This window comes from Lepus europaeus, chromosome 7 (genome assembly GCF_033115175.1).
Source record: "Lepus europaeus isolate LE1 chromosome 7, mLepTim1.pri, whole genome shotgun sequence".
NCBI lineage: Eukaryota > Metazoa > Chordata > Mammalia > Lagomorpha > Leporidae > Lepus > Lepus europaeus.
In genome coordinates, this window is record NC_084833.1 from 123,913,410 (window position 1) to 123,927,039 (window position 13,630).

General features: G+C 52.5%; 1 protein-coding gene across 1 annotated transcript in view; it reads right to left on the bottom strand.

Annotated features, from left to right (window-relative positions):
- Positions 1–4,611: 4,611 nt before the first annotated feature.
- IGSF9B (immunoglobulin superfamily member 9B) overlaps positions 4,612–13,630 on the bottom strand; it is a 47,681-nt gene continuing 38,662 nt past the window's right edge. The window contains exons 19-20 of the mRNA XM_062198479.1: positions 7,343–7,464; positions 4,612–4,950 (exon numbers count right to left, since the gene is read on the bottom strand). Of these exons, the coding sequence (XP_062054463.1) occupies positions 4,742–4,950; positions 7,343–7,464 (331 nt within the window). The 3' untranslated portion in view covers positions 4,612–4,741. The remainder of the gene's footprint in view (positions 4,951–7,342; positions 7,465–13,630) is intronic.

A 13,630-nucleotide genomic window follows, 5' to 3' on the forward strand; every position in this document is an offset into this window, starting at 1 on the left:
CATGGCTGGTCCTGGTTTTGAAGTGAAACTCATTCACCCTCCTACCTCAATCACTGACTGGTGACTTTACCCATCCTAAAGAAGAGAAAGGGAGGACAAAAGCTCTAGGTACAAAGCTACTGGGTAGCGTCAAGGCCTGAAGCTCTGTTCTTCTAGAAGAAAGTGATAAATGCAGAAGCCTGCCTTACCTACTCCCTCCATCACCATCACCGATGCCTCGTGCACACGTTCAGGTGGCAGAAGATGGCAGGAAGGCTGCCTCTTGTGCATGCGAGAGCAAGCACATGGTGCTGGTGAGGGCTGTTCTTCCTTCCCCATGACAAAGAGCTGGTGATTGGATGTGCACTGCAAGACAAGTCACCCAGCTATGGGCCCAAGGATACCCTTTATCCCAGTTTAAAAAAAAAAAAAAAAGATGAAGTTGAAACACGTGACAAAGAAGATGTCTGTGTTTGGTTTGGGCACTTTGTGTCAGAAAGTAAGTGAGTCCAGCAAAGAAACAAGATCTCTTCCAAGATCTAGTCTGGGCCTGCGTGCCAGGCCCAACCCCGATATGCTCTCCTTGATGCCACCCTTCCCACCCCAGCCCCACAAGCTTTTCACTGCTGCCCTTCCACCCTCTGCCTCCACCAGGATGACCCCTGGGGGGTCACTAAAGAGAGTGGCAATGCTTGATGACCCTAGCTTGGTCTTACTCTTCTGGGATTCCTGCTCCCTACTCCACAATTCACCAGACACTCTCTGGCCCTTCCAGCCTCACACACACCAGAAACCATCAGACTCTGCTCCACACCCCAACTCTTTATTTAACTCCCCTTCCTGGAACAGCCCTGTCCCATCAGTTACCACATTCAGTCTAGATCTGACCACTAAGACACCTCCTGGGGGCCTTCACCCCAAAGCAACAAATGGCCCCATGGGGCTCCAGACCTCCAATCCATCAGAGCCTGCTCTCACTTCATTTTGGATAAGATACAAAGGCAGAGCTGGCCAATGGGTGCCAATAAGAATGTGTAGTTTCCAGCAACAGCAGCCTCCCGCATCCCCACCCATGCCTACCTTTGACTCCACAACAATCCCCGTGGTGCCACCCAAAGCTCCATTACATGCAAAGCAAGCCCAAGATTAACTGTAAGCTTCTCTCTTCCTAGGTGTCTCTACATACAAATAAAATGTACTTTATGTACAATTCTTCCCCAGCCCACCCCCAAATCCCCAGATGCTTTTGCTAAGAAAACTGGAAGCAGCTCCAGCTACACAAACCCCAGTCCTGGATTTAAGTCTGAATCAGTGGCAAAGATGCCCGATGTTCAGTGAAGTTGCTCTCTCTCCTGAAGCTATGGTTTTTGTCAGCCATGCCAAAAGAAAAAGGAAAACAACCCAGAAATGTCATATCTGAATCTTCCCCAAGTCCCTCTGCACAAAAAGGGCATAGGAATAAACAACTAAAATCAGTTCAAGCCCAAAAGTTTCAGATCACATATCAAAAATAAAAGAGCATGGAAAAATATCAGTAAGTCCTCGACCCAAGCCACCCCTGCTGGAGCCTCCCCCAGTGCTTGACACCAGGACCCTGTCAGTGCCTCTATGTTCCCTAGATGTTCAAAGAAAGCTACCAGGGAAAAGGCTGGCCACTTGGTGTGGGGTCATGGACAACTGACCTCATACAAGGATCCTCTCTAAGCCAGGAATCCCACTGGTGTAGCAATCAAGGAATGGGACTGGCCTACTCCTCCCCACCGGTCATCTTCTTCCCTAGCAACTGCAGTCTTCCAGGCCCCTTGGAGGATGGTCTTACTCTCTTCCTGGCCTGTGGTTTCCCTGACACTGAAACAGCCACTATCTCCACCCGAGACACAGAAGCAGCACAAAAGCTGAGAAGACCTAGGAACAGGTCTGCATGAGAGATAGCAAGGTTGTCAAACTCTAGAAGGTAAAGTTTGGAAGACAAGATCTCCCACAGAGCAGAGTGTGAAAGCCCTAGGAAGCTTAGTTGTGGTCATTGTCATGGTTCAAAAGCCAAGTACAAAGGACTTTGGTCCCGAGAAGTGGATACACCCCCCATCATGGACACCTGCGTACCACCCTGTCACACATTTGCTCACACCTAGGCATGTGCCTGTGACAGCTTTATACCCTCCCCATCCAGAACAGAACTACATTCGGCCAGTGTCCACTGCCGTCCTCAGAAGGACTCAAACAGCTCCCAGGGGAGGGGAGGCTGCTGGAACCCAAGGACACAAAGCAGGAAGGAAGCCCTCTTGTGAGAAGCAGTCCTCGGCCACTAACTGTAGTCCTGCCTTGGGGCTACTGCAGCACAGCTCCCACTGTGTGGCCTGAGCAAAGAGAGCAGTCAGCACCTTTGTGAGCACTGGGGCTCCTAGAAAGCACAGGCGGAGGCGCCTCAGCCCCTGTGACCTACGTCCTGGAGAAGCAAAGCCTCCACATCCTCTTCTTCTCTAACCCCAAGAGCTAGAATTCCCAGGACAGGGCTCAGAAAGGCTGCCCCAGTTCACCGAGTCCCGCAGCCCTGACACTCTCTGCTCACACCCAAACTCCGTCCCAGGAACGGGGCCGCCATGTTCACCAAGGGGACAGCAAGGCTACGCACAAACCCGCTGAGAACCCCTGCACCCCGCCAGCCTGTTCCAGGCAGGCTTGCACCCCCACAGCCCCTCGGAGATGCTCAAGAGAGCACGGCTCGGTGACGGAGGTAGTGCCGGCTCTGAAGAGACACCCGACTCCACTTTTCCAAATGCCAGAGCGGCGGCCGAGGGTCATGCGGAATCCGATGCCCCCAGAGAAAGGCCTCGGCCAGAATGTCCGGGTCCACCTCGAGGCCGCATTGCGCATGCCCAGAGCGACAGCCACGCCGCCCTTGGAAGCTCCCTCACAACTCCTTGGGACACATTGGGAAAGATACTGTGGGGGTGTGGCTGGCCTAGTGGAGCCCCAGGGGAGAAGTTGGTCCCCAACTGGCCAGGCGGGAGAAGGAAGCACCGGGCCCTGACTAACAGAGAAGTCCACCCACAAGGCAGAAGCTGCGGGACAGAGCCAGCTTCCCGGCCGCGGAGGCCCCCGCCTCACGTCATCAGGCGGCGCGCCTGCCTGCGTCATCAGGCTGAGCCACTGGCCGCAGCCATCCCAGGCTTTGATGTGGCTAATGTCCGGGCAGGTCGTCGGGAGAGGTGGATGCCCTCAAACCCACCAAGACAGCAGCACCAAGAAGGAAATACTTCAAGGAACCTGGCAGCCACCCTCACTGTGGCCAGCTCAGTAGGATAGGCCGCTGAAGACGAGAGGAACCCATTCTCGCACAGCACCATGAACTGATTGGAAGAGAGAGTGCGTCTTAGCGGGAAGATGACCTCACAAAAGCTTCTTGGGTGCTAACAGTAGGACAAGATTTTGGCAGAGGAAGCATCAGGGCCCAGACCCCTACCTACCGCCCCCTTCTACCTTCACTTCTGTGCCTCAGCCAGCTCCACTATCAGAGAAAAAAAAAAAAAAAAAACCACGGGGATCCAGGGCGCCCCGGACTGGGGCACCCTACGCTCATCTGATCCCATCCTATTGGAGCTTGTGTCCACGGAGTGGAGGAGGGCCCCAGGGCGAAGAGAGTCACAGGCAGCCTGTGGCGGGCACAGGAAGGCGCCACAGGCAGGCTCTGCACAAGTGGCAATTAATCAATCTGCAGAATTAACTCCCACAAAAGGGAAGGAGGATCCAGGCAGCCGCTGTGGAGCAGCGCTCAGAGAGCATGGAGCCGGAGAGGCTGAAAATAGAGCTGCCACAGTGGTGATGGCACACAGGGCTCCGGAACCAGAGACCCATTGGCTGCAGAGCCCCTGGCCCCCGGCTGGCCCACAAAGGACCAAGGGATGACTTGGAGCTGGCGCCCGTCAGCCCCATACTAAGCAGCTCCTATTTCTGTAGCGTGAGCCAAATTGTGGAGGGAAGAAGCCGGTTGGCTTGTGCCTGGGCACCCTTTCTTCACCCAAGAAGCAAGCAACCAAGAAAGGCTCATGTTTAGTTCTGTGGTACCTCGTTGCCAACCCCCCAGAGCAGGCAGCTGGTACGCCCCTTCTGCTCTGGGTGGGACCTGTGCCAAGAGGCGTGAGTCCTGGTTCAGGAGGAATAATCCCTGGGGCAGCAGGAGGGCTCCCCGCCAGCTGGCTACTGCTGTGCTCGACGGCCTCAGCTGTCCTCTGCCCTCGTCCACCTGTCTTCACAGGCCACAGAAAGAAACAGTGCTTGCTTCAGTGTACTTAGACACACAGAGTGGCCCACTGGCTACAGACGGGCCTGTATCTAGATCTATAGCTCTGTGGGATTTGGAAGACAGGACAAAGGTTCAGTCCTCTTCCAGGGCTTGAAGAACGAAAACTGAAGCAGAGGGCACTAAAGCCGTTGCTTTCACTTCTAAAGACATTTTAAGAGGGGAGAAAAATCAACCCAGTGAAGAGGGGAAGGGTGGGGTAAAGACAGAGGCTGCCCTGACCCAAATTTACTCCCGGACCTTGACCCTGGGTGGAAGGTCTGCCCTTAGCCCTCTCTCCCACAGAGGAGGCCCATTAGCCAGGAACGGGGGGCACTCCTGTCTGGCAGGAGAGAAGGCAGCCAGGACAGAGGTCTGGGCCCCACGATGGGCAGACAGAGGAGGACAAGTCCCCGCACACGGTCCCGCCCTGCCTGCTCAGCCCAGCACCCTTGCCCTGGGAACACTTAGAGTAGAGGCGAGTCACAGCAGAGTGGCGTGGCCTGGGTCGTCGTGGTCCACACTATTGAGGATGGCCGTCTGGTCTTCCGGAAGCTGGCGGTGGCACAAGTCTGAGAGCCGGGCAAAGGGGTCAGGCCGAGAGTGTCTCTTCTTCTTTCGGAGGCAGACAGCTTCGTCGGGCCACAGAACCTGAGAGTTGGGAGGCTGCTGAGCCTGGGAGGCAGAACCGTCTAGGCAAAGGGAGAAGATGTGAAAAGGAAAAGAAAAGAGAGTGGGTGAGAAGGAGGAGTGCCGCGTCAACACTCACCTTTGGAACCAAGGCGTCTAATAAGGGACGGATTCCAAATCACTACACAAGGAGACAAGCAGCCCACACCCCTGCTTCCCTCATTCTGACCAGGGTCAAGAAGGTGAGAGGGATGGGTTTTTGTTTTTGTTTTTGTTTTTCTGTAGACTCATGGATCTCAACACTTATTTCTTAATTTTTAGTTTCTCCCAGGTCCCAGGCATCATTTAGATACTAGAGGACAGAGCTTCTAAAAACAGGTTGGGTCTCAGTATGTTTTTCTCATCCACCCCAAATAATGACTGACTTGGTACAGGATTTTCATCCTACACAACAGAGGCAGCATGGACCCTTCCTGAACTGCCAGGCCACAGCTCTGGGCCTGTCCTCTGGGGACACAGGGAGAAAGGCTTTGCTTTCTTCAAGATCATGCTTTAGTGTCAGGGTGGGGAGGAAGAGCCAACCTGTCAAGACCTTCAAAACATAGGAGTAAATTTTTTAGATACTGAAAGAGCTACACAGAATAACAATTTAAAAAAAAAAAAAGGATCATGTGGTAGCTAATGATTAAGGCCCTGCTTCCACTCTTCAAAGGGTTAACATCTTAGTTGAGTCATGAATTATGGGCCTTTCACAGGGAGCAAAAAAAACAATCCCCCACAGAAGGAACAGCAAGGGCAGATGTCCTGAATGAGAAGCAAACAAGGGATGCTCCAGAGACAGGAGGGAGGACATCACAGCTGGGAGTGGCACCAGGCAGGGAGGTTGGAGGCGTCGAATGGGCTAGGAATTTGAAATATGGTCTGGTTGCAAGGGGAGGCTTCTGGAAGGTGTTCATCAGGAGTCTATGGGTGTGCATATGCTTATGACAGGTGGAGAGGATGTGCCACACTTTCTAAAGCTCACACTGGTCACTGCATATAGAACACACAAGAAGGAATAAGGTTGGGGCAAGGAGGCCAACAGCGAGGAACTGCAATAGTCAAGGTAGGGGAGGAGAGGGACTCAGAATTACATTGGAGATGGCAAAAACTGGGCAGATTTAGGATACAGGGTAAAGACCTTACCAAATGGGTTGGATGTAGGCTGTAGGGCAGGAGAAGCCACGACCAGGCTGCCGGAGCAAGTAGAGTGCAGGGAGCACTAGTCATTAAATAGGGGAAGAGCTGAAGAGAAGCATATTTAGTGAGGATAATCAATAACTCTATCTGGGGTATTTTAAAGGCTCATAAAACCTGCAAGTGCACATTCAGCAGGCAGCTGGAAATGTGAGCCTTGACTTCGTGGGAGAGAGATGTCAGCAGAGAACAAGTGATAAGACCACTATCATCAGAACAAGAGAAGACAGGCATGGGAGGGATAGTTTCTTTTTTTTGCAGTAAATCAACAAATTATAGATATGGGGCTTAAATGGGTTAAAAATTCAGCTCTGGGTTCCAAATTTCTCACCCAACCCCTGTACAACTCCTTTTCTTTTTCTCTGCTATAGTGTCCCCACCCATGGACTGGCAGGACAGTAGCACCACCTTCAGGCTAAGTGACCACCCAGTCCCAGAGCCATAGCCTCTGTGTAACACTTTCTGGTAACTGTGTCCTTAAAGAAAGTTACTGTACAGTCGGTATCAGAGTTTGCAGAGGAAGCATTCAGCAAGAGAATAATTGGTAAATAATCAGGAATTTTTGAATGTCTAAGAGAAGGTGGGATTCTTTTTGTGCTATCTTGGAAGCTACCTACCACTGCCAGGTAAAAACTGGACATATTTCCATAGAGATTCCCTCTCAGGCAGAAAAGGGGAATGTACATGATTGTATTGAGAAAAAAATCTGATTAATCTAAAGTGAAGGTCCATCCCATGAGGCACGCTAAGCAGAAAGCAGAGCCCCAGCATTGCTGGGTTCAACTAAAAGGTCCGAGAAGATAGACAAAAAAATGCATAAGGAGATAGGAATGTTTGCAAGGTGCACTGCAGAATGAGAGGGAAAATGATCCTAATATGTGTTTGAAAACACATTCGAACCACACGATACCTTTTCTAAAGCAGTTTGCACAGAAAGGGTTCTGAAGGCACACAAAACCACTGAAAGCGATGGTTCCCCTGGTGGGAGGGAATGAGCTAGGAGGGCAACCAAAGATTGTTACCTCATCTTTCTCATTTCTTACATGAAAATTATATCTGTGTATTACTTAAAAATGCATGTTAAAAAAAGAAACAAAGAACAAGGAAGCTGGTAGATTCAATTCTCGAGAAAACCCAAGGTTAGGATCCTGAGACCAACAGTCCTCACAACGGCCAGGCACGGTGGAAAGAGAGGAACGGGTGCTTCCCACCATTTACCGGATCGTTTCTTTGACTTCGAAGAGCCCTTGGATGACTTTTTGGGCTTCTTTATCCGTTGGTATTTCAGAGCCTCCAGCCTCTCAGGTGCAGCAGCATTCCCGGGTGCAGGCGGAAGAGTTCTGGAAGGGACAATTAGAGAGGCACAGGTCAGCCCCCAGATGAGGGAGCTTTGGAAGAGGGACTGGAAGAAAGCCAAGTAGCTGGCCCATAAAAGGAGAGAGCCCAGTTCTAGAGGCCCAGGTGTCTGCCATGGTTCCTTGTCGCCTGCCTCTCTAGTGCTCCTGGAAGGGAGAAAACCCAGTAGGAAGCTCCAGCAGCGAGTGGCCTACCTCAGATGGAAACCAACCTGAGGAGCAATCAGAATATCCTAGGAAAGGGAGAGAGAGACTTTAATTGTAAGCCCCACCGTGCATATGCATAACTCAAGCTGGGATGAGTGTCAGAGAAGGAAGCAGGTTCAACGTCGGAAGTTCCTAGAAATATCACAACCAAGACCTTTAAATGGAAAGTAAAAGGGCAGATTAAAGCAGGAGATAACTTCAATCCCAACTAAAAGGGAAGAACTAAGTGAGACACCCAATATACAGGGAGATAGAGGCTCCAACAATCCCAGCTTCCCTGGGCCTCCTCCCCTCCATATGCAAGATTCAGGCCCAACCTCAGCAGCTCACAGCAAACAATTGCCATTGACCATCCTCAGCAGGGGTGTCGCCCTGACCCTCCATGGCCTAGGCTCGGATCTTGGATCTCGTCCAGCAGGTAAAACAACAGAAGAGGGTGGAAGTAGATTATGCAAGTTAGAGTATCCAGATCTGGCAACCTCCCCATGCCCTCGTCTGTAACAAGTGTCCAGCAAATCCCTGGATGTCAAGATTCAACGGAGAGACTGAGGTTGTTGTTGGAGACCTGCGTGCATAGGTCTCGCTTTCTCTTCCCCAGTTGTGGAATGGATTTTGTCGTTCGCCTGAGGGATTGACTGCACGGTTAGGACACAGTCAACAACTCACCCGGAGCCCTGTGCAGCCCAGGTAACAGAAGGGACCAAAGAGAACTGGGAGGAGGGGAGTCTGCGACAATGTGTGCACATCGAAGAGAATATTTTAAAGAGTCCTAAGAGAAGAAAGTCTAAAAGCCACGTTATCAATGCCAGTTCTTAAAGTAAGCCCAACTTGGAACCTAAGGAATAAGGTGGGAAAGACACACAGAGTTCTCTTCCTTCTGCCAGTGCTTGTAGCAGGTGACCAGGGTAGCAGGGTCTTTTTGAAGCCATGGCAGTGGGAGGTGATCCATACTCTTCCTCTCCTCGACCCCCACTTCTGCTCAGTCTCCCTCCCCACTTCCACCGCAATCTGTTTTTAGCAAATCCTGATTGAAAGAACTGGTATAAACGACCCTGTGAGGGCCAAAGAAGGCCCCAAAGTCAGCACGCAGCCTGGAGTTTAGAAAAAAGAGGGATGGGAAGCTTGAAGCCCATCTGCCCAACATCAGACATCTCTGTAGGAAACAGGGAAGAAAAAACTTACAGCTGCAGGTCTCTAGGATTTACTGCATTAACTGGCCAGGGGGTGACTTCCATCTTCTCTGATGGATGTCAGCATTCTACAGTTCTTTTGTTCACAAAGTATCAAGAAGCTCAGATCAGAGACAACCTCCTGGTTTTCCACAGCCCCCTGACCTGCACAAGGCCACATGCATGTGAACACAGCCTCCACATTTGCACCCCATGGAGAAATGGCCCAGCTCACCATCAGAAAAGTCAGGTCTGTCCCGTGGACCCATTATGCCAATGTCCAATTCCTTCCTCTTTTACAAACCCTGATGAGAACCTGGGAGGCAAAGAGGGACATGGCTAGGAGGGGAGGGAGCCTGGTTTCCCAGCACTGCAGGAATATCCTCGCCCCTTCATGCTGCCTGAAAGAAAAATCAAAGATGTGCCTCCTCATCCTGGCCAGCCTTTTCAGAAAGACCACTTGAGGGCAGCAGCATATGACCTGACAAGCAGGAAGAATGCTCTCCTGCAAAATCCAGGGAGACCTTGGAGCCATGAGAGAAACCAGTCCAAGGATGCTTCCAATCAGGTGAAACGTCCAGAGGGTGGACATTATTACTTCAATCAACATTTGATTCCGTGGTTATTTTCATCACTATGCACATACTGACCACCGATCTTGCCAAGCACTGTTCTGTGCTCTCTGCAAGAATTGTCTAGAGTCTTTACAACACCCTAGGAGGTAAATACGCCACTGACCTAGTTTTTTCACATGGAGAAACTGAAGCTTAAAGAGGTTAAACAGCTTGCCCAGTAATCCAATTGTCATGGGATAGAGTCAAGACTCTTAACATTAGGCTAAACTTCTCTTCAAATTCCTCCCCAATAAAAACTAGTGTAGAAGCTACATAGAAGAAAAACAGTGTTTCCACACCACACCTGGGAAGTTCAACTGCCACATAACACACTAGCTGCCAGTCACTGATGACCTGGGTCTTGTTGGGAGAGCCAGGATAAGATGAACCAGGAATGGAGGAAAACTGGCTGAAGTTATGTCTTCAGGCAAAAATTCCCAAACAGTCATGACCCATCCAGAAGAAGCCAGTATTCCCCTGAGAAAGATCCAAGCTGCAGCCATTCCAGAACACCTGCTGTCCACCTGTCTTAGCTCCTGGCTCAGGGCTCAAACTCCTGGCCGCACATAATGCAGTAGGGAAGAATAAAAGCAAGCGGCTGGATGGACAGGAAGGGCAGGAGGAAGAGGAAAAGGTAACATGGGCCTATTTTTGGCAAATTGTACAGAAAAGACACATGAAATGTGTTCCAACGGACTACCAGCAGTGTGGAAAGCCCTGTGGAACCAAACCTCCCTTTTTTAGGAAGCGCAACCTTATCCTGTCAATGTCAAGCCCACCTGGGGCCTTTCCGGTAATGAAGCTTTTGGGGCTGACGTCAGAGATGGGAAGCTTGGGTTATGCAACTGTACCCTGGCCCTGAGTAAAGCTATGAAGTGGACCTGAGCCCAAGCTGAAGATTACCCTCTTAACAATAAAAACCAACCCTGGGCTCTCCAAGAAGTTGAGATCATATTTCTCTTCCCACTCAGCCTAAATTCTTATAAACCATATAGAAACAGTTAAAACTGTGGGATTCTCAACCTCCCAGAAGTAAGGGTATGGCTGAAAGAGGAAGGCCTCAAACTCTAGCATTTAGCCCCCCATTTTTCATAAACCCCCATTCTCTGAGCCAATGACATTTCTTACACATTTTTTCCTAGCAAAAATTGCCTGAAATCCACTTCAATACTCCCCCCCCCCCTTTTTTTTAACCTCTCTTTCCAAAAAATCCACACAAAGCCCTCATCAGGCTCCCCTAGCCGGAGGTCTTATCTGCTTAGCTCTCCACTTACCCAGGGCAGCCACGCTCAAACAAAGGAAACTCAGGACAAGAAAAGTAAAATCCACCTCAGCTTTCCCTTTGCTTAATGCCCAAAGAGCACAGCTCTCCAACCAACCAACAGACAGAACTAAAGAGCACTTTCTTCTTTAATGCCACCTGCCTGGTGGTACAAGGGGTGTTCAAAAGGTTCATGAAATGTGTATACTATGGGAAAGGCACTATGCATGGATATCAAAATATTCAAAACATCTGTTAATTCCACTTTCCACAAACTTTCTGAAGCACCTCATATACTGGGGGTGGGAGCCAGAGGTAACTCCACTCATGTACCAGCTACAGCCAGTGAAGAGATGACTGCATTCTCCAGGAATCCCCTGGAAATCCTGGAGTCTGCAGGTCAGCCCTGACCTAGCCTGACCAAGACAGTCCCTCTCCAGGTGTCCAGAGCATGTGCTCTGCCTCAGAATTCAACAGAGGCTTGCAGCCACACAGGGGCTCCTTCCTATTGGTCCTGTGTAAAGGGAAGCCACGCCCACTTCCATCCCCAAGGTCACAGGAGGGAGTAATGGGAAAGGGAGCTGGACAGAGATGTGAGGACAAGGGAGCAACTAGCATCAGACGGCAGCTGAACGGTAGTCACAGAAGGACAGGTCCACACCATACAACTCCCCATGGCGAGATGGGAGTTGGGAAGAGGAGAAAAGGGGAGAGAGAAGAGGAGAGGAGGGGCAAACAGTGACAGGTGTGGGACAGATATCGCAGGGGAAAGAAACAGCGAGGACGAACGCAGACAAGAGGCATCACAACGTCTCCAAGCAAGACCGAGTGTGAACACATGCAAAGGCGCAGCATGAAGACAGCACTACGGAGGAGCCCCAGCAGCTCCCACTCCCCAGGGAGGCTCTCAGCAAGCAGGAGGGCGAGCGGAGGCTCCTGCTGCCCAGCACCATGAAGGTCTACCTCGGAGGACGCAGGAGGACCCGACTCTCCTAGGCTGGGGAAGCTGGCCAGCCCCAGGAGAGGAACAACGGCCCCGCATCGCTGCCTCTGGGTTCTGGGTTTCCCACAGCAGTGACTGGAAAGCTGGGCTTTCTCATGTCTGGCACAGGGGGACACTGGGGTCAATGAACTGGGTGGGGGAGGTGGGAGTAAGGAATAAAATGGGGGTCCTGGCACTTTTTAGGAGCTCAGGTGAGCAGTGCTTCAGAGCGTCCTCATCTCAGGGCAAAAGAGGAGTCATAAACCAGGGGACAGGGAGGGAGAACAGGAACGATGGGGGATGGGTAGCCATTCTCCCACTTTCAGGGCCTTCCAGGAGGCCCCTGGGGCACAGGGACTCACAGACTACCTGCTGGCTACAAGTTCCCTCCATGGAGAGGGCCTAAGGGTGACACCAGTGGACCGCGCACTTGATCCCAGGCCTCTGGGCTGCCCTCTAGATGGCAAGCCGCTTCTAGCACTGAGTAAGGGTCACAGTCTTGTGTTGGGAAAATAAGCCTCCCTTAGGGTTTATTCGGGGAAGGGATGTAGCGATTTCTCCCCAGGGGGAGCCAGAAGCACCCAATGGAGGCTCCCTCTCTCCCATCCAGTGCCTGTACTGCTAGAATCATGGGCAATGGAAGAATCCATGGCAAAAGAAGCACCTTTTAGGTTACCATGAGGGAGAGCGAGCCTCATGCATCCCGAGCCTCTCTCAGAGACTTGGTGACCCCCTAAAGTGCCTGTACTTCCTCGGCTTCCGCCGGGATGGATGCTGGAAGAGAAGCTGGCCGTGGTGGGACGGGGCAGGAGATGCAATGCCAGTCCCTGCGTTGCCACCTCTTGCTGCCTCAACTCTCTGCTCAGAGGAAGCCTGCCCTCACCCCCAGTGGGGAGCTCTTGCTGAGATCCCTTCTCCAAGACCCAAGGAGTGGGTGGAACTACCCTTGAAAGTAACTTGGACCCCAGCCTGAGGTTACAACAGTTCAGTCCTCAACAACCGAGCACCGGATGACCAGTGCCAGGAGCTGGGGAACCATGACCCTGCCCCAGGCTCGCCCTAACAATAACCCAGCCATTGAGGGAGGAAGTGGGCTCACATCCCACCCCTGACTTCCCTGAGGAAGCCTAACATCACCACGACTTCAAGAAGGCCAGGGGACCAGCAACCCCAGGGGAAGACCCGAGTCTCTGGGGGTGGCTGGCAGAGGAGGGGACACTAGCCTGAGGCTGCTGGGGAAACAGGGCAGCAGGGCTGCTGTTCCTGGAGAGGCCCACAAGGGTGCAGATGCAAAGCAGACCTCGGGCATTCTGGGTCCCTGGGGTGCATGCAAGGTCCTATGGGCTGCTGGGGGGGAGGCCTGGGGTGTGTGGGCAGCAGGATGACGGATGGTGGGCATCTGAGTGAGGGAACTGCAGGGGGCGCTGTGGGGGAGCTGAACGCGGGGTGGGGGCTGAAAGCTGCAGCTAGGCAGTGTCCGCGCGGCCTGGCGGGCAGCTGGGGCAGCACGATGGGGGGACCCCGGAGCGGCAGCTGCCCCCACGGGCCAGGGAGGGGATGTGGCTCAGATCCCCTGTCACAGAAGCGATGGCCCTGCCGCAGCCCCGCCGCCGCTGCCCGCCCCCGCCCGCCCAGCGAGGCGCTCCCTTACCTATTGAGCTGAGGAGAGGCTTGTCTCGACAACACTGCCCAGATAGCTGAGATCAATCAGAAACAAAGCAGTTACCAACAGCGCGGGGCCACCACCCACGCACACCCGGGGGGCGGAGACCCGCGAGAGGCCGGAGAATGGGCGAGGGAGGAGAGGAGAGAGACGGAGACCCAGACGCACGATGGAAAAGCAGATGAGCGCGGCACGGAGCACGGAGACAGGGCTGCAGCCGGCCTCCCGCACGCAGAGGCGGCCCTGGCGGGAGCT